The sequence below is a fragment of the Aulonocara sp. 'chitande type north' Nkhata Bay genome, linkage group LG5 (genome assembly GCF_057382095.1).
Source record: "Aulonocara sp. 'chitande type north' Nkhata Bay isolate Kocher_YH1m ecotype deep benthic linkage group LG5, A_spYH_male_GT1.1, whole genome shotgun sequence".
Classification (NCBI taxonomy): domain Eukaryota; kingdom Metazoa; phylum Chordata; class Actinopteri; order Cichliformes; family Cichlidae; genus Aulonocara; species Aulonocara sp. 'chitande type north' Nkhata Bay.
The window spans coordinates 14164239-14182864 of NC_141348.1; the positions used below are offsets into that span (position 1 = coordinate 14164239).

At 43.0% G+C, this 18626-nt stretch overlaps 1 protein-coding gene across 9 annotated transcripts in view; it reads left to right on the forward strand.

Annotated features, from left to right (window-relative positions):
• LOC147329983 (semaphorin-3F-like) overlaps positions 1-18626 on the forward strand; it is a 59465-nt gene that overhangs the window by 30094 nt on the left and 10745 nt on the right. For 6 of the 9 annotated variants that reach the window (XM_086291462.1, XM_086291463.1, XM_086291458.1 and 3 more), the window contains exons 3-10: positions 7907-8067; positions 8425-8487; positions 8972-9091; positions 10356-10445; positions 12136-12229; positions 14227-14346; positions 14600-14739; positions 15948-16062. In XM_086291462.1, the coding sequence (XP_086147588.1) occupies positions 7907-8067; positions 8425-8487; positions 8972-9091; positions 10356-10445; positions 12136-12229; positions 14227-14346; positions 14600-14739; positions 15948-16062 (903 nt within the window). The remainder of the gene's footprint in view (positions 1-7906; positions 8068-8424; positions 8488-8971; positions 9092-10355; positions 10446-12135; positions 12230-14226; positions 14347-14599; positions 14740-15947; positions 16063-18626) is intronic. The other 3 variants (XM_086291465.1, XM_086291466.1, XM_086291464.1) reach the window with 1 other exon arrangement.

Here is an 18626-nt window from a genome sequence, read left to right on the forward strand (position 1 = left end):
TCCTTTTCCTTTAGCAGCCCAGCTCACCTCAGACCCACTCTCCAGTAATCACACAGGCATTCTTTAACAACTCTGTCACTCCTCTGCTGGCTTTGAAGCATGCAGCTCACGCAAACCCAAATAAGTCGTGTAAATGTTTGACATGAAGGGAAGTTGAAAGAGGCCGTCGAAGGAGAGAGAGAAGGCGCTCTGGGCCCCGAAAGTTGCTGATTTAAAGTGAGTCTGCTGAAAAGACGGCAGCGCAAGTGGCAGTCAGGCCCTCCAGTGGGCACCCACTTGTCCTAAAGCAGAAGGGGGTTTCTTAATCTCCATCGCTATGTTAGTGCCCCTATATCAAGGCTTCCTTATTCTATAAATACAGGAAATCGCTGTGAGAAAGTTGTGCTAGATTGAGATAAGAGAGGAAACACGGCCGCTCTTGCATACAGGCATCTGGATATCGGCCAACTCTGCTCACAACTGTGCAAATTCAATCATTTCTTGGACTTTTTCTTACAGAAAAAACTCCCATGTTAAACATATGCGTAAAACAAAAGTCTGAATGTGTTGTTTGTGGCTATTTTGCATAGAGGTGCCAATTCTTTTTCACCAAACAGTTAAATACCACATCGTAACTCAATAGTTAAACAGTAATGTTCCAGCTTAGAGGTAATTGCTCAAATAAAGTGCAGAAAGTGTTCTGAACTCTTTCCAAACACATGAACACCCTCATAGAAAAGGCAAGCATATTCTCCTGACTGAGAAGATAAACAGAAATCTGCAGGAGCGGCATTAGGAGGTCATGCTACAGCAGGATGAGCATAGATTGACACAGTCCTCTTAGACAGATAGCAGCTTGTTTGCCCAATCTCCACTCTTACTCTCAGCTTCATCTCCACTTTATTGGCAAACATAATAAACAAGGTGCACAACCATGCCCGAGAGAATAAAATGCACCTTTATACAGCTCAGCAGGGAGTGGTTCTTATGAATATTTCAGTGACTTAGACTCATACAAATTAATGAGAATTGTGTCATGTCGAGCAAGTCTCTTAAACCTGTGGCACTGTCGCCTGTGGCGTCTCAACTCATTAATGCGCCTTGTTAAAAGTTGACCCAACTGCCAACTAGGAAACCCTGCATTTATTTTCCTTCACCCCCCAGAAAAGTCTCTGAAGCTGTTTTGTGCCGCTCCATCATTGCAACGAAGCGTGCCTTGTGAGGAGTAATAAGAGTGTCTTAACTGGAGTTTTCCTTCTTTGCATTGACAGCATTCAAATATTTGGCTAGGATTCCTGACAAGTGCTGCCTTTGATGTGTGAGAGCATGCAACCTCTCCCACCCCCTCTTAATCACCCTAATTATCACCTGTGTGTGTGTGTGTGTGTGTGTGTGTGTGTGTGTGAGAACCGACACACCTTTCTGACGGGTTGGAAACTACCTTGGGGCAATGCTCAGGTAGTGCAGCTTGTTTGTGATATGCCAGGAGCTACTGGGGTATTTCTGCACTACCTATTATTGCACTACCTCAGAACATTTAATCCAAGCCTATTTAACCCTACTTATTTTAATTTACACTTGTTTGATCTGCATAGATCATAACCAGCATTTTCCATCTCTAATCATGCATCGCTCCTTAGACAGAAGCACAGGGCGCCGCAATAGTTTCTAATTAGCCACAAATGTTCACCAATTGAAAACCACTGAGCTGTGAACTGAGTAGATCATTGCTCCACACAATGCTCGTCCGCTTTGTTCATTGCTCCCTTCCTGCTCAGTGTCAAAGCAACGGACTGCAAAGTTTTGTCTTTTCCCATCATCATCCCCCTCCTCCTCCTCACCTCCCATACTTCTCTACAGGGAGTACTGCAGGCTTCAAGCAGCAACATGCACTGACACTCACAGTGGCCTCCACTTTTAATTTACCCAATTTGAAACCAGAGAAATATGCAGTGGGGTGGAACACCCATATCAGTGTCAAGTAGCGAGTGGCCACTGCGCTGTCAAGTGCCAGGATGTGTATTTAGGCCCTCTCAATTCTCTCGCTCACTGTCACTGTTTTGTTTAAACACACAGTCTGAAGTTTTCCATGATCCAATCACTTATCCGACGCTTGCTGCGAATTTGCCAGGAAAGTTATGAGTGGGACGGGCCGCGTACTGTTAAGCTACGCTGGATACAGTAATCGCTGCTTTAATGAGAGGAAGTTCTTATGTTACCGAAGCACACTGCGAGGTAGGACGCATTAAAAGCTGAATATGATATGTGAAATCCCGTCTCCTCTCTCCCTCGTGTACGGCATGGTGGGAAATCACTTCATATAAGTCGGCATTAACCACTGCGCTTTCTTACTTTCTTACTTCTGGAGATGAACTCTCGTGAGTGCGCTCCATGCCTGTCCAAACATATTTCCAAAGTAAACTCGGCCCGTTGGCTATTAATTTAAGATCAGGAGATACGCTATAACATGCAGGCCTGCAGCCCTGGAGATCACCGTCAGCAGCCAAGTATTCTCTCAGGAGGAAAAGGGCTGGCTCCATCTGACAGTGAGGCATGCTTCTCCCCCTATGTTTCTATACCTCATTTAACCAGGTAAGCTTATAAAAATACATTTGTACTTCTAATGGTCTGAGGAAAGGGTTGCGGTCAAGGTACATCCACTATTCTCCAGAACAACAACTGTATTGTATTGCAGTCTGCAGAACATGTAGTCACCTTGAGTGAATGAGGAACTCAGGTAATCAGTCACAGCAACCTGCATTTAAACTCGGCTAATTAACCTGATGAATGCAAAGAGAAAGAAATAAAGAATCTGTGCTTTGTTCGATATATGTCTTGCTTTGGCACTTTAGTGCAACGAAACACAATTTTCTTCCTAGCCAATCACCCATTTTAGAGTGGACTCACATTGGTAGTGAAGATGGGTTTTGTAAATGAAGTGCTCTTTAAGGTTTTGAGTTTTTACAGTAGAGTCTGATGGGAACTGCATGATGAAACAACCACTAATAACATCACTGTTTCTAACTCTAAGTACTGAACAATGGCAGTTTTGCAGGAAAATGCTAGAATTATAAACTCGATATCAGTTTGTAGTGCAGAAAAACAAACAAAAATAAACAGAGGAATTTTTTTTTGTCTGTCTGAGGTAGTGCTGAGCTTCTGCTCAGGTTTTGGCATTGTTGTTAAAACAGAGTTGGTAAGAAAGGCTCACACTTTCAGCTTCAAACTACACCTTTAAAAGAAACAGAACACTTAGGCACAAATAATTGTGCTCCGCTGTTAAATTAACACTGACTATTAACATTACTGACCAGCAGCACTAATAATGTTTGCTAAATCATTTTGTTATTGGTCATAGTCATTTTTCTGCTTGCCACTACCTCAATGGTAACAGCTGGTTAATTTTGGTATTAGGTAATTGCTAATAGTTAAATGGCTGACACTGACAAATGTACAGCAAGATTAAAACTTACAACTGTTTAAAGTCCAGTGGTGTTCAAACAGGAGCTTCACTGAGCTTCAGTGCTACTACTGCTAGTGGCAAATTGTTTGGTATATTAATCTGCAGAATGGTCACAGAATTTGAGTTTTGACAAGGATGGTTGTACTGATTATGTCAAATTCACACAAAACTGAATAGTACTTTTTACTTTCTTGATTTGGGTAGAAGTAAATATTTTTAATACTTAAGTAAATACTTGGTACTTAAGTACAATAGTTTTCCATAGGTCATGACCCTCCAGAGAGGGGAGAATATCTTAAAACAAAACTAAAAAAAAAAAAAGAAAAAGTAAAGTTTGCTACAAAAATCTTTTGACATTTTCAAATCTTATTCTATTTTTTGTAAACCGCTGGATAGCTTTACCTCAGTTATTTAAAATATAATTAATAATTAATTCATATCTACAACATTTTTGCACACTTGCATTTTATGTGGTCCTGTGCCAGTTGTCTGTTATATGTAGCACCATGGTCTCGGAGGAACGCCGTGTCATTTCAGTGTGTACTGTACAACTGCACATGGTTGAAATGATAATAAAGCCACTTGACTTGACATGACAAGAGGTCCCAGGTTGCCACTTAATTTCTAACACTGCGTTCAATCTGTGCTGTCGCTGTAATGTTGCTGCATACCATATGACTCGACCTACACCATAGCCTGACATTCACCCGCGCAAGCATGTAAAATTCAGCTGCATGACCACAACAAGTGTGATTGGCCTACTTGGTAGTAATATGCCATGTAGACCAAGTATATTGATCTTGGTATACTGAGCGTAAGGATAATGGCTCCGTGATCCAAGATATAACTGGCTGTGATTGTATCTTGCTTGTCTCCAGTGCTAATGCAGAAACCAGTAATCCCAAGCGCTTAGAGTCAATGCGTAATCTCATTTGGTTCTGAAGTCTTCATTCTATCCTCCATTTTTAGCTCCAACATAAATGTATAAATGCAAAAAAGGCTGTTATCTATATTGATATCTTTACTACTTTATGTCAAATTATAGTAAGTAAAGTATAGTAACTACAGCTGTCTCACACAATTAGTGAAGTACAAAGTACACTGTTCCCTTACAGTTAAAATATAGTAGCAGTTAAAAAAAAAGAGGGGACAGTACAACTAAGTCGTGACTGAGTTTAAGTGTAGTACTCGTGTCAAGATACACATCATATCAACTTACCAAAAGTTTGGTAGTAGATTTTTGGCCTTGTATTGTTGGTAGATCTCCAGCATCTTTAGCAGGTTGCTCTGATGCCACTAAGCTAGAATTTCTTCAGGTCTCGTTCAGCTCAGCATCCAGTTTCTCAAAGATCAGCAAAGGGCTTTCTTGAGGCCAGAGTGCAGCGAGTAGCAAGAAACGGGCAGTGGGCTGTTTGAGCCAAGAGCACCTTGGGTTCCTTGGAGAGAGAAGCGGATTGTCTGTGTTCAGCAGACTGAAGAGTGTGGACCGGAACGCCACACACAAAGGAACCGAGATGCCTGAGGTGACTACTGTGAAATAGCTGAACTTTCTGCCTTTATGCTACACCTGCATTTCTTTCATGAACAAGAAAGACTGAAAATAGGAAAAATGTCATAAAGTGACCTTCTCTCATTTGTGCGCAGGTGCAGGCATGCTACTGTAAAAACCCAAGTGAATGAGGAATGGGATAGACACTGAGCTTGAGGATCAGGTTGCCCCACCGGCTTACTTTCACCTCCTAATAGAGCCATTGCAATTTCACAAGGGAGAAGCAGTGTGGTCCTGAAACAAAGCCCCTGCTGTGTGTGTGTGCGTGTGTGTGTGCGTGCGTGCGTGCGTGCGTGTGTGTGTGTGTGTGTGTGTGTGTGTGTGTGTGTGCAGACCCCCCAGAGTGGGCCTAAGCCATACAGGCAGTAATGGGCTACTATGAGTTTATCTGGCTCTGATAGACATATTCACACTCTGCTCCCAGCCTTTCAATCTCTCGGATAAGTCTGCATGTGGAAAATGCTGTCATGCTCTAATGTGGCTGACAAAAGAGCACAAGTAGTTCAGCCTCTCTGAGCCTGTCCTGTGTGAAACTGTAATCTGCGGCTGCAAATCTGTAAGTAAGTCTGGGAAAACAGCTGATTGAGTGTGCAGCCTAATATATCCGAGCTCAATAAAATGTGACTGGTTGAAAAACATCGGGGGATTGTCTGCAAATTAGATTCAGCTCAGTGCCAGAAAATTAAGACAAATGAGTCGCGTAGCAAACATAAGATTTTGTTACTCTCTGGGAAATACACCCCAACCCCACAAATTCTCCTTCATCTTTTAGGTATGGGCATAAACAACAAAAAGAAAAAGCACACACACTCCAAACTGGCATTCTGCAAAAGTGTAGCCTCTCTGCATGTCTTTTCGAGCTGATTGTGATTGAGTGTTTGCTTGGCACCAATCTCAGCCCAGAGACATGCTGTGCGGCCTGACCTCTGGAGTAGAGTTGCAGCCAAGCTCAGTCTGCTGCCATTATACGTCCTTGATCAACATGTCAAACGAGCACAATGCCATGTGGCCCCGCCTGAGGTGAAGTTTGACTTTGGGATTGAGTTAAGAGGGACTGACAGAAAAGACAATGATATCCAGTAGGTGGAGTGGCGCGCCTTTTTGTAACCAGGTTCTGTTGTAGTTAAATGGATTTCTAAAAGGTGATGTCTATGGTGGAGACCACATTACATGCAAATATGAAGGATAAGTCACGAGGAAAGGCACAACATTTGGGGTAAATTCTACCTGTGACATAGAATTCAGTCTGGCCTGTCTGCATGTTGTCAGATAACTATGAGATTAGAGTACATGTGTTTGTTTCTTAATGTGCGCCTCTCAATAGGGCGTGTTGTTGCTTTGCGCTGTTCACATTTCCTATTCGGCTGACAGATGGTCCCGTCCAGCTCCTCTCTGACAACAAACACACACTGAGAAGTCGCTGACAACCTGCTTCAGAAGGGGGGGCGCCCCGACTGGCCCTCGGAATGTGTGTGTATATGTGTGCGTGTGTGTGCACAATGCATTCTTATCCAGTGTGCACTTGGCCTAGAGTGTATGGGGACTCATCATTCAACTTAAGACTCAACACAAATAATCACAGGGTCCAGCCACATGTTGCAGCTCCTCTACGCGGGGCTGACAGCTGCCAATCACTCTGCTGACCTGTAAACGTTCCATTGGTGGGCACAGTTATTAAATCAAACTGTATAAATATAGAATATCTAATGCTATTAATCTTTGCTTATTGACGTAACCCCCGTGCTAAATTTAGATCTGGCTCAAAAGACTGGCAATATCAGATTCCATAGGGAGTCTGTTTAAAAAGGTCTCTAGATGGTGTTTATTTTAAGGACCAGTGGTGGACATGTGGATGTCTTTGCATGCTTGGGTGGCCAGACCTCTTCTTCAGAAACACCTAACAACCTCGTAGTAACGTCAAACCCACAATACATGACTACACATACAGAGCTTGTTAAAAAAAAAATTAAAAAAAATCTTAAACTGGCCATTATAAAGCTACAGTGTGTTTCCTTCAAGGTCTGATATGCCACACTGGCTGTGCGTTCGCTCCTTTAATAACACGCCGGCACACCAGTGTTCAACTATGTCACATTTAACCAGTCAAATGCAGCTAACTGCATGTAACGGTTTATCCTTTGGTTTCCTTCTGCCATGTTTTGGTGGCTAACTCTGGGTTAACCTCAAATCCGTGCCTGTGATCTCTCGATTATAGAAGAAGGCTAAATGGAGGATGGGAACTTTCCTGCTGTTTGAGTGAAACCTCTCTGTTTGTCCAACAGTATCTGAATGCCAGCGTCTAAGGCCTCTTACCCTATAGATTGCAAAGGAGTGTGTTTATGTATGGTGGGACACGGGGCCTTTGTTGTCTTAGCCGTGGCCTTTTGCTCTGCCTGTACTTGGTTGCTGAACGAAGCAGAAGATATCAAACAAACACTCCAGCACAGAGTCTATAGGGAGATTGGGTTACTGTAGACATGCGAGGACGTGTCAACTGCATTGTGTTGCTGAAAGCGCACACTTGTCTGACCTTCAGAGAATGGTGTCCAAGCATGCAATGAAATGTTGTGCCTTACCCTATTCCATGAACTATGTAGTATGAACATCATAGCTAACTGCCGGTCTACTGTTTCTGTGTTTGCTGGCTTCCCACAGACTGCCACTAACGAGTGACTTTCTAGATCCTTTGATCCACTCAGGAGGTATTAAGCCATCAGTGCTGTTTGACAGACACTCAGTAGCACTTGTCTCTAATGAGTGGTGTTCTGTTACACAAGTGTCGGTGAAAAACCATCAGATAAGTCCACGGAGGAGTGGCACGAGGAATGTGTCAGTTGCCCATGCATGTGTGCGCGCGAATATGCGCACATGTAGCTGCAGCTGTCGGTAACCAATGCATTTCTGTTTCCATACAGAACTGAGATCCACTGGTACCGCTCATCACTTCGCCTACCTCATCAACACATCTGACTATCGGATCCTTCGTATGGATGAGGACCATGATCGAATGTATGTTGGGAGCAAGGACCACATCCTGTCCCTGGACCTCCATGACATCAACAAGAACCCACGTATTGTAAGACCTTTCCCATGCTTTTCTCCCTTTGGGCCTTAAAATGGGCTGTTACCGTGGGATAAAGCCAGCACCTTTACTGCAGTTTTACCCAAAGTGAAATGTTCCCCACTCTTGCCCCAGCAGCAGACATTTCGGTTTGCTCACATCAAGTTTTTGTTGGACTACTCTTCTTTTTTTTTGTGTTTCTGGTGCAGCTCATTAAAACCCTGTAACTGGTCTATGACAATCCCAACAGGACTTATATTAGCCTTGGTGGATATCCCTTTTAAAATTTTAATCCAAATATGCAATAAATGCCAGTGATGTATAACGTTTTGGGCTGGAGCTATAAAATGTCCCGCGTTCCCACTCTTGCAGATCCACTGGCCAGTGCCTGAACAAAGAAGAATGGAGTGCCTCGTGAGTGGGAAAGATGCCAATGTAAGTATGCGCGTTGAAAATGCACATACCATGAGCAGGATTGCCCGAGTAAAGTTGTTTCCTTAAACTTGATAGCTTGAAAAAATAAAATATATCTTTTTTTTTTTTTAAATAAATTGCATTTAAAATATATAATTCCCTCATCTGTTCACATCAGTTTTAATGTGATGAACCTGTTAAATGGAATTACCTGCGGAGTTGGACCTGGCCCAGTAAAATTCTGGTTCCCTCGTGTCTAGCCAATGAGACAGGAATGGAGCAGAGAAGCCCAGAATCCTTCTTTGTGCCAGCTTGAGTTCGGGAACCAAGCACTGCTGGCTGATAGTTTGATATATTGCCCAAATACAAATAGAAGCACATTATTACTGGCAGATTTTTAAGTTTTAATAAGAATCAGTGAGCATTCAGTAAATCAGCAGGAGGTCTGGCAGTAAAGATTAACTATGAACTGCTATTTAATTTCCTTCAATGTCTGTGTTTCCAGGAGGAGTGTGCAAACTTCATTCGTCTAATTGAGCCATGGAACCGGACTCACCTGTACGTCTGTGGGACAGGAGCTTACAATCCGGTCTGCACCTTTGTCAACCGCGGACGCAAACCTCAGGTTAGAATTACAGGAATGTAGAGGCCGAGAAGTTGATCTTAGCAGCATTAAAAACTTCCTCCATCTACATCATGAATGATATGGTTTGCCTTACTCTCCATCCGCCCTACACTAAGCTCCCTTTATGATGATTTTGCTCCATCATTAAGCTTGCTTGTGGTACCCTGTGTCCCCATATGGCGAAGCAGCCAGCACACCAGCCTCACCAGCACACAGCTGTTGTCCCCAGTGTGCCGTTAGAGCTACTCTGTTTAGTCTCAATCTTTAATGGGACCTCTTGAATTTCGTAAACCTAGCCAGTCCGCTTACGCTGCCGTACTCCTCTTTAACACCTCACTTTCCTTTAAATATCACACTCGCTCCCTAATTGTGACCAGGGGACTTTTATAAAAGGCAATAAATAAAAAGTAAATTTCCCATTTGACTTTCCCTTGTGATCACAGAGAAATCGCAACAGCGAGCACAGCTTGCTCGAGCCCCTTGCTGCATACAGCTTGTTACTAATGAAGGGCTTCCACCCAGTCACTCACCTATCCTTCCACCCCTTCATGCATCCATCCAGGCCACCCGCCAGCCTCTACCATGTGAGATGCTGGGTAATTGCAAGTGGGAGCTCCCATTATGGGGTGCAAGTGGAATGTTCCAGTTCTAGTGGATTAATGAGAGGGCTGTTATTTTCTCTGTCACACTGACAGGTCCAAATCATACACCCCTGAGCACCTTTCTCAGCTGGTCTGTGGAGTTAACCACAACTGTAAAAACAAGAGGGGGTAAACTCTGCACGGACGCATGTACACACACATTTCCTGACACACATACTGTAGGAACACTTGTCATTCTTAATTCAGATGGATTTCTATCAATAGATTTTACCATCGCAAGAAACATTCCTAAGATGCGCTTAAAGACTCGTAGCTAAATGTTTTGCAGTGCCAGCAGATTTTAGGGGTGTGTATGTGGCATACTGTGACAGCCTTTACTGACAAAACCACAGAATAGAGGACTGTTATTGTTGCCTTTTCCACCATCTGGTCCAATAAAGAAACCCGCATTCCCTGCACAGTCTTGCGTCCATTTTTCTTTATCCTTTCCCTACGCGCTTGTATTATATTGATCTCAGAAGTTCAGGGTTTAGGGAGTTTCTCATGTCTCATGTCTGGAGGTCAAAACAGGCTCAAGCAATCTGCAGCAAGGTCATGAAAGGCCTTGATCCCTCCTCATCAGTAGTGTAACGCCGAGAATGTATTGCTTTTTCCTGTTTTAGACGTCCATGTATCTGCAGATGGCCCAAGCCAGAGGAAGGGCTAACCGTGCAGCTGAACCCAGTGCGGTGCACGAGACACTCGGACTCAAGGTGCGATGCGGGCCCTGTCTGCACGAACCGATCACCAGCAGCATGCTCCCCTTTTTTGTGTCTGTGCCCATTTTGTCGATACCATCTTTAACCTGGCCATCGTTTGTTCATCTCTGTAATATTTTCCATGCACTGTTTTTCAGTCCCTGCACGATCTCGACATTTTTAGTGTAATTTGAAAATGCATTTCATTTCACGTCGCTTCGTTTTCTCCTTGTTTCATTCACATTTCCTTTGTGTAAGTCTTGTTGTCTGAGCACCCTGTCTTATTAGCCTTTGTCCTTTTGGTGCTTTGCCTCTGTGTTAAATGCCACATTTTGCATGAGAGCTGGCTAATCAACTGGAAATGGCTGATCCGGCTGTAAAAAAAACAAAAGATACACGGCCCACGTTTAATTAAACAGGCTTTTGCTGCTGTTCAATGCATGACACGGTCATTTCTATTTAGCATTTAGCTGGAGCTGTAAAGAGCAGATTTCCGAATCATTCTTCTTCATCATATCAGACATTCGAGGGTGTCACACCCAGCAGTTCTTCACCCCAAAGAGCCCTCCGCCTTCTGTAGGAATGTTATTCAGGCTCTCCCACAGAGGCGACAGGACTAGTCAGCATCTGACCCACTCCCACAGCAGGCTCTGTTAGCTTAGAGCAAACACCAGCCATCTGTAGCCAACTAGCTATGGAGCTGAGGAAATAAAAGAGTCACATACTTCAACATGTCTTCTCTGTTTGAGCTCTCCAAGCACTTTAAAAAGCAGAGAGGGACTTTTGAAGGACAACAGGGCTTTATGTGAAGTGGGACACTTTGAAAGTGTTTCAACTGTTTTCTTTTTCAGGCCGATTCTTTTTCTACACGTGTTTCAACCTTTTCTCAAGGGTCACATTTTATAGCAGGGTTGTAAAAACACATTCAGGGCACAGTTTCCCTCCGGTACACATAAATGTTTGTGACCGTTTTTGGGTTTTTCTCCAGAATGGCTTTGAGTAAGCTGCCATCTACTTATCGGCGCAAGTGGTGATTTTAATCAAAGATGATGTAAAGGGTTGCGTGTATGATCTAGTGAAGGGAGTTTGGCACAGTGCTCCTAAATAAGTGCTGACGGACACCGACACAGATGTCTTCATCTCGGCCTGCTGGGAGTAAAAAAATAGGGATTGGATGTGCTCTGGTTTTTGCGGCGGAGCTACAGGACATGTCATTGCGTGCCACTGTTTCATTTTCCCCACTATCATACGCAAATTCCTGCTAATCACCTTTCAGTGCTTGCGTGCTGGGATGCCATGAGCAGTGAGCATCAGTCATCCAGCCTCCATCGCAGACTTGTTTTCACTTTGCTGGATTGCAGGTGTCACGAGTCGACCTGCACACCCATAGGCACAGAGAAGCTGAGAGATATTTGGCATGCAGCTTTATTATGCCGAGAGAAGCAGCACCGCAGCACATTGTTTTTTACAGTGGAGTGGCATGGAGATGGATTAGAAATCCATCGCTTTTCCTGCATGTGTTTTTTCTGTATGAACACACACTCATTATTTTGATACTTCATCCCCCATCAGGACCTATAGGTCCCGCAGGAGTCAGAGGCAGCGCATATGCTGCCTCATTTTCCCTACACAAGGGAATCACAGTGACAAGATGGAGAGTGTTGAATTTATTGCCATCTCTGTATGATTTTTTTTTCCATTTCAGGAAGAAATCTTCCATTTGGAACCGGGCAAAGTAGAATCTGGGAAAGGAAAGTGCTCCTATGACCCGAAGCTCAACAGCGTGTCAGCTTTGATCAGTAAGTATCATCTGGGTTTGGTCACATGGGATTGCAGGCACAGGCACGGTCCAGCACAGTTCCTTCTAGCAACAGCAGTGTCATCTCATATGGATTCTTCATCTTTTCTTCCATTTCTCCTTATATGATCTTCAATGGGCTTATGTTTGGCATACTTTGTAAAGAGCTTTTTATTGTTAGCCAGTGATAACCACAAGGTCAGGTCAAGTGTCCTTGTCACTTTGCCTTTTTCCCACAGTTTAGCTAGAATCACTAGGAATTTTTCCTTCTTAGGACTGCAATGGGCTCAGTAATATGTGACTATTAATATTTATATCCTCCACTGAGGAATTAGTGGCTTCAAATCTAAATACGTCTGACATGCAAAAATAAAAAAATACATAGTTATTGTATTACCATTTGAAAAACTAAAACTTTGACTTAATTTGGCAGTGTGCTGATATGTGGGATCAATGCCTCAAACAAAGTCAGTGAAGCAAAATATTAACAAAACGATTGTGTGCTCTCGCTTTTTTCACGTTTCAGCCGTTAGATGATTTTCAATTTTCAGTGAGATTAGGTTTGGATGAAATGTCTTATCATCTGTTGTTTCACTCATGAAGCCAGTGTCCTCTGTGCCACTGCCCAAGGTCATTTAGTCAGGTCCAGGCCGCACAGTTGCCACCGGTGAAAGGCGATCTTCTCTCTGTGGGTCGAGGCGGCGGGTGTAAATCACTGGCACTGTTTTCCCGCATTAGCGCAGTGCCAGATGACCAGTATGGAACCAGTACTGTCATCCAAGATGGATTTACCTCCCACATCCACCAGTTAGCGTCATGTAAGGGACACTGTTGTTAGTGTTGATAAGGATTAAGAACCCTGTACCACAACAATAGATTCACCATTGACCGCTGACTGCTCGATGCGCCACCGCATTAGGTATCCTATCATCCGTGGACATTTTAATGATATATCATCAATCTCCCTATAGTACTGCCGGGGACCATGACATTGAGTATAATGGTGGTACAACAGTGTTTCCTGTTCCTACTGTCTCCATTCTCCATCTCTGAGAGCCCTGAGAGGCACACCTGCTCTCCAGTGGGGCCCACACAACAGCTGGAAGACCAACACCTTTCCTCCCTGTGGCTTAACAAAGCTGTTTTTATACATTTGTCAGTCTGCACACACGGGAGTGCTCATATCTCATGTCTTAATGAAGTGCATTTGATGGCTGTTTCAGGAAGTTTGAAGTTTGTATTGATAGGAGCACACAGTTAATACCCTGAAATAAGAGAAAATATGAATGAATTTAATGTTTTAAAAATAAGAAATTTTTATAGTGGATCTGACCACCATTGATACAGTTGCATTTATGACAGTGTCGATTGTTGTTTGTGTTCAGCGGATCAGCAAAGTGTTTGTTAATTTGCAGCTGAAAAAATCCCCAAGAAACGAACTATATACTCCTATTTTAGTAATGTTTGCTAAAAGCTGTAGAGCACATCAATTTTAGAGAATTAAAAAGACATTTGTAGTGGGCTGAGGTCTGACTACCACACAAGAGGCCCAAAAGTATGTAAATGAGAATTTTGTTGAACGCTTGAGTATCTTTATCTCCTTCGTGTCATAAGATAATTTTCTTTGTCTTAATCCTTTAAACAAGCACTTTGTACTGGTACAAGAATACAAGCTACTTATAGTGTTTTAAAGCAGTACAGCCCCAAAATGCTGACATATTATTAGGAGACAATGAGAACAGTGGAGGCTTACCTTGTTTATCAGCCATTTAAATGTCAGTTGCTTACGTCTCAAGTTGCAACCACGTCCTGACCACTCGCATGTGCAGATGATGACTTTGTTATGCTTAGCTTCTGTGTTGTGAAACTGAAGAGCGTCATGATTTTTCTAAATATACTTTTTGAAATAAAAGCTGGTGGTTCGTGCCAAGGGTGGTGCTGGAATAATGTCAGAGTCGAGGAATCTCACGAAACTCAAGTGTTTTCTCTCTTTCTCAGATGGAGAACTGTACGCTGGGGTCTATGTTGACTTTATGGGAACAGACTCTGCCATTTTCCGTACTTTGGGGACAAAGACTGCCATGCGAACAGATCAGTACAACTCCAGATGGCTGAACGGTAACAGTCCTATTTAGCCTATAAATGATACACAAGACTGATCGCGGCCTTTTGTGCACAGCTCCTTATCGTGCTATCCAAACAAGCTTATAAAATATAGCTAAAATGTAAGGATTGCTGTTTTCTGAAGATGTTTAGAAAGCCTCAGCAAGTGATAAACAGGAAAGGCTGAAAGTTTAGAAAAGATCTCAAACCAGATGTTTTCCCCAGATCACTGTCCACATAAACATCTCACCACTTCTTCTCCCCACAGACCCCACTTTTGTCCACATACACCTCATCCCGGATAGTGCCGAGAGAAATGATGACAAGCTGTATTTCTTCTTCCGAGAGAAGTCCTCTGAGATGGGCCAGACTCCTGTGACCCAGTCCCGTATCGGACGTATCTGCCTGGTGTGTATACACTGAGGAGCATTTTTCCACTGAGGTGTGATCCTGATGAAAAGAGAAACTGCAGCGTGATTAATAAAAGTCTGGAGTCTCCCAGTGAGAAGCACCCACTGTCTTTAAATGTGTATGGGCTAAGGACTTGTATTTACCTCTTGTTAACTTGCTGGACTCCACATGTGTCTTTAACCTTCATGCTAACAATGGATCCCTCTGTATGTCAGATTGCCCTCTGACCTCTGATCACAGGATCTCCCTCTGCACTGATATTGTCACTAGTAGTCCTAAAACACAGGATCACAAGGCCTGCACACTGTGTCATCTTACTGAGCTGGTTGTATTTACACATTAAACGTTCCTGTCTTACAAGTTTGCGTGCACGTGTGAGCCTAACAGCAGGAATATGAGAACGGTTCGGAGTACAAAACGTGCGCCTCAGTTCAAGGTTCAAGGTTCTTTATTTGTCACATGCATAGTTATACAAGTATAACACACAGTGAAATGTAGCCTGACACGCTCCTCGACATGTGCAAAAAAATTGGGGGGGGTGTAGAGGAAAAACATTATACATATATATATGTAGTATATACATTGGGTGAATGTGCAGCAGTAGCAGCAAGCAGGTGAATTCTGTACATTAATATGAATAGACATCTGTTGTTCACTGTTGTATTTATTTGGGGTCAGGTGCTGACCCGACAGACAAACACTCATCCCCCTCTCGGTGGGCTATGGAGACCCCGGCCTGTCACTCTTACTTCGCCACACATCTGGATGCTCTTTGCATTTCTTCGCACCGTGCATACCACCAAAACTACACTTGGTTCATTTATGGTAGAGAGTATGAAAACATTTCAACTTCCCAAATGGGAAAGCATAAAGAGAGTGAAGGTTGGCCACCCTTAAAAAATTACTATAAAAAAGACAATTTCTTACAAAGTGTGACACATTCTCGAAATATCTTGGTATGGATTCTGGCTTCACTCCATCGCAGATGGGAGAGCCTAAATAGGAGGAAACTGTGTTTACCTAACCCCATCAGCACCCCCCCTTAGCTTCCTGTCTTTGCAAATCAGAGACACGTATGTGTGGGTGGCTCCACCTGGGCTTTTTTTTATTTTTAAATCAGGAGGGGGTGGGGTGAGGGCTAATGAGGATGCAACTGATGGAGAAACTGTATTTTTGTGTCCACCCCCACCCTTCCCAAAAAATAGAACGACGACGGAGGTCACTGCTGTCTGGTCAACAAGTGGAGCACCTTCCTGAAGGCCAGGCTCATCTGCTCTGTGCCCGGGGCCGACGGCATGGAGACACACTTTGACGAGCTCAGTGAGTACAAAGGACTGTAAACCCGCATCATGCTGTGTTTCTTTCCACTGTTTTTTGTTGATGTGGAAATGAGTAGGTTACATGGTGGGGGTGGGGTGATGTTTTATAGACTTCCTTGTCAATCAGATGTGCTGCAAGCTCCGCAATGCCTTCTCTGTGGGCGGTGGTGCTCACTGCTTATTTTTCAGTTTACATCCTACACATTTGGGGCTGCTAACTCACAGTTATTTTTTATTAGCAATTAGTCTGCAGATTAGCATCTCTATCAGCAGTGTAGCTGTGTGAATCAGAAAAACACATTTAAAAAAGTTACAAAAAAACATATTTGGATCACCTTCCTAAATCTCACGTAAGTCTTTTGGCACTTTTCAAGTAATATGAGGGAAGTCATTAACTCATGATTGAAATAGTTAGTGCACCTGATGTATTAAATCAAGTTGTAATTGTTGTAATCGGTCTAATTACACACTGTAAAAATTAAATGTGTGTGTTTGAATGTAGTCGTTTTGACACTGAAATTCCACTTTTTCAACAAAAAAAAAAAGAAAAAAGTCAGCATTACTTACGCATCCTCCCACAACTTTAGTTACACCCGACGTTTTGACAGAAGCCATGCTTCTTCTTTGTGCAGTTAATCATTCTGACAGTGGGTATTGAATGGCAAAGGAAAAAATGGCGTGACTGGATTTATTTGAGACGTGCTCATTTTCATTTTCTGTCATGTACAATCGCAACTGAAATAGTGAGTAGACAATAGTTCTCTGCAGGGTTTGGTTCTATTGCAGCACCTGCCAAGAGTGCAAACACACCCACACACATCAGTCTTTGAACCATATGGTAGGCCCATTCACCGTATTGTAATAGGACTGACACCCATAACCCCGCCACTGTAGTTGTCATTTACTTTCGAGATTTTTTTTTAAAACAAAAGTAAGTGTATGTGTCTGTGTGCATGTGTGTGTGTGAGTGAGGAGACGGCGGCCTGATGGTGGACGAATGGGGTCACCGAGCAGGAATGTCTGTGACTGTGAGACTATTAGACTGTCTGAGGGAAACTCGTCCTCTGTCTGTCACCACTGGTTGGAAATGGAGACAAAGACTGATAGGGGGATTTTCTGTGTGCCCGCTGTTGCTTTTGAACTAATTTTAAGAAAGAACAGTGCTATGCCATGCTAGTTTTTTTTCTCTTCATTGCAGTCCTTGCTTTTATCATCACCTGACAGCAGTTAAAAACAAACAAACACCTATTTGTTTTTACTGTTGACATTTATTTTATACCTCTGAACGATTTGGAAAGTGACACTTGAAAACCCGGTGGCCTTTTTGTGTTGTGCAGCCTCTTCCCCACAAATCACAAGTAGGAATGAGCTGCCTTTGCAGTTACAAACAAGGCTTCTGTCTCTACCTAGTTCAGTCGGTGTTGAAACAGACACTGTGCATTGTAGAGCGGTTCTGTGAGCCGGGGAGCTGTCAGTGTTTGGCGCCGATGATGAATCTTTTGGATATTTCTTGAATAAGGCTGTAAATGTTTAATGGAACAGGCTTGTTGAATGAACAAGGACGGGCATGCCAGAGTAGCCCAGAGAGAAGGAACGGCTACACAAAGCAAGCATCCCTGCCAAGGACTCCTAGAGGAGACAATAAATGGGACACAATTTTTTCATGCAAATGGCATCACATTTACTGTCTAGTTTGAATGTTTGAAAAGCTCTTTAGCTGGAGAGTTAGTCTTTGCAGACAAAAGCGGCAATTTTAGGATGTTAAGAGGGCCTTAAACTACTGAGCACAATGGAGATCATTGGGAAATACAACAAAATGTTCTCTTCCTAAAAGTTAGATGAGAACATTTGTGCAACTCTCATGAATGAATATGACATCCCCTTCTATAACAGGCATCTTCTATAATCGTGAAAAATAAATAATTAAAAAAACAACAGGGAAAGTAACTAGCCTGCCCAAATATCCACTTACTAGAACCACTAAATACTAAACCCATCCATTTTCTTCAGTTTTCATGGGTCATGTAGACCCTGGACACCTCTCATCTGTTGCAGGGCTAACACAGAGGGACACCTATTGACGCTCACATTCACACCTACAGCCAACAGTTAAGGTTTGAGCTGTTAGAGGAAGCTGGAGTACCAGGAGATAACTCCTGCAGGCACAGGGAGAACATGTAGTTTCCATTCAGAAAGGCCCAGCACCTTTTATTGTAGAGCTCGGAACATAAATCTAAGAATCTCAAGTAAATGAAACTCTGCCGCACAGCTCTTTTAGTTAGATGACTTCTCTACAGATCCAGTTGCAGTTATGTAATAAACTCAGATGAAAGACTCCTACAAACATCTGCAAGAAAGAAGAAAACCCCCCCCACAGTTCATTCAGTCCCTGTTAACATTTTGTCAGATCCAGATTTTATTTATGACTGCTGGACTGTATTATTAATGTCTTCCAGACATGTTTCTGACTACAACATAAACATCTAAACAATGTCTTTTTTGTGCAGTGTGTTGTTTATTTACCTATGTTGAGGCTACCTCTTGTGTGACATGAAAACTTTGGAA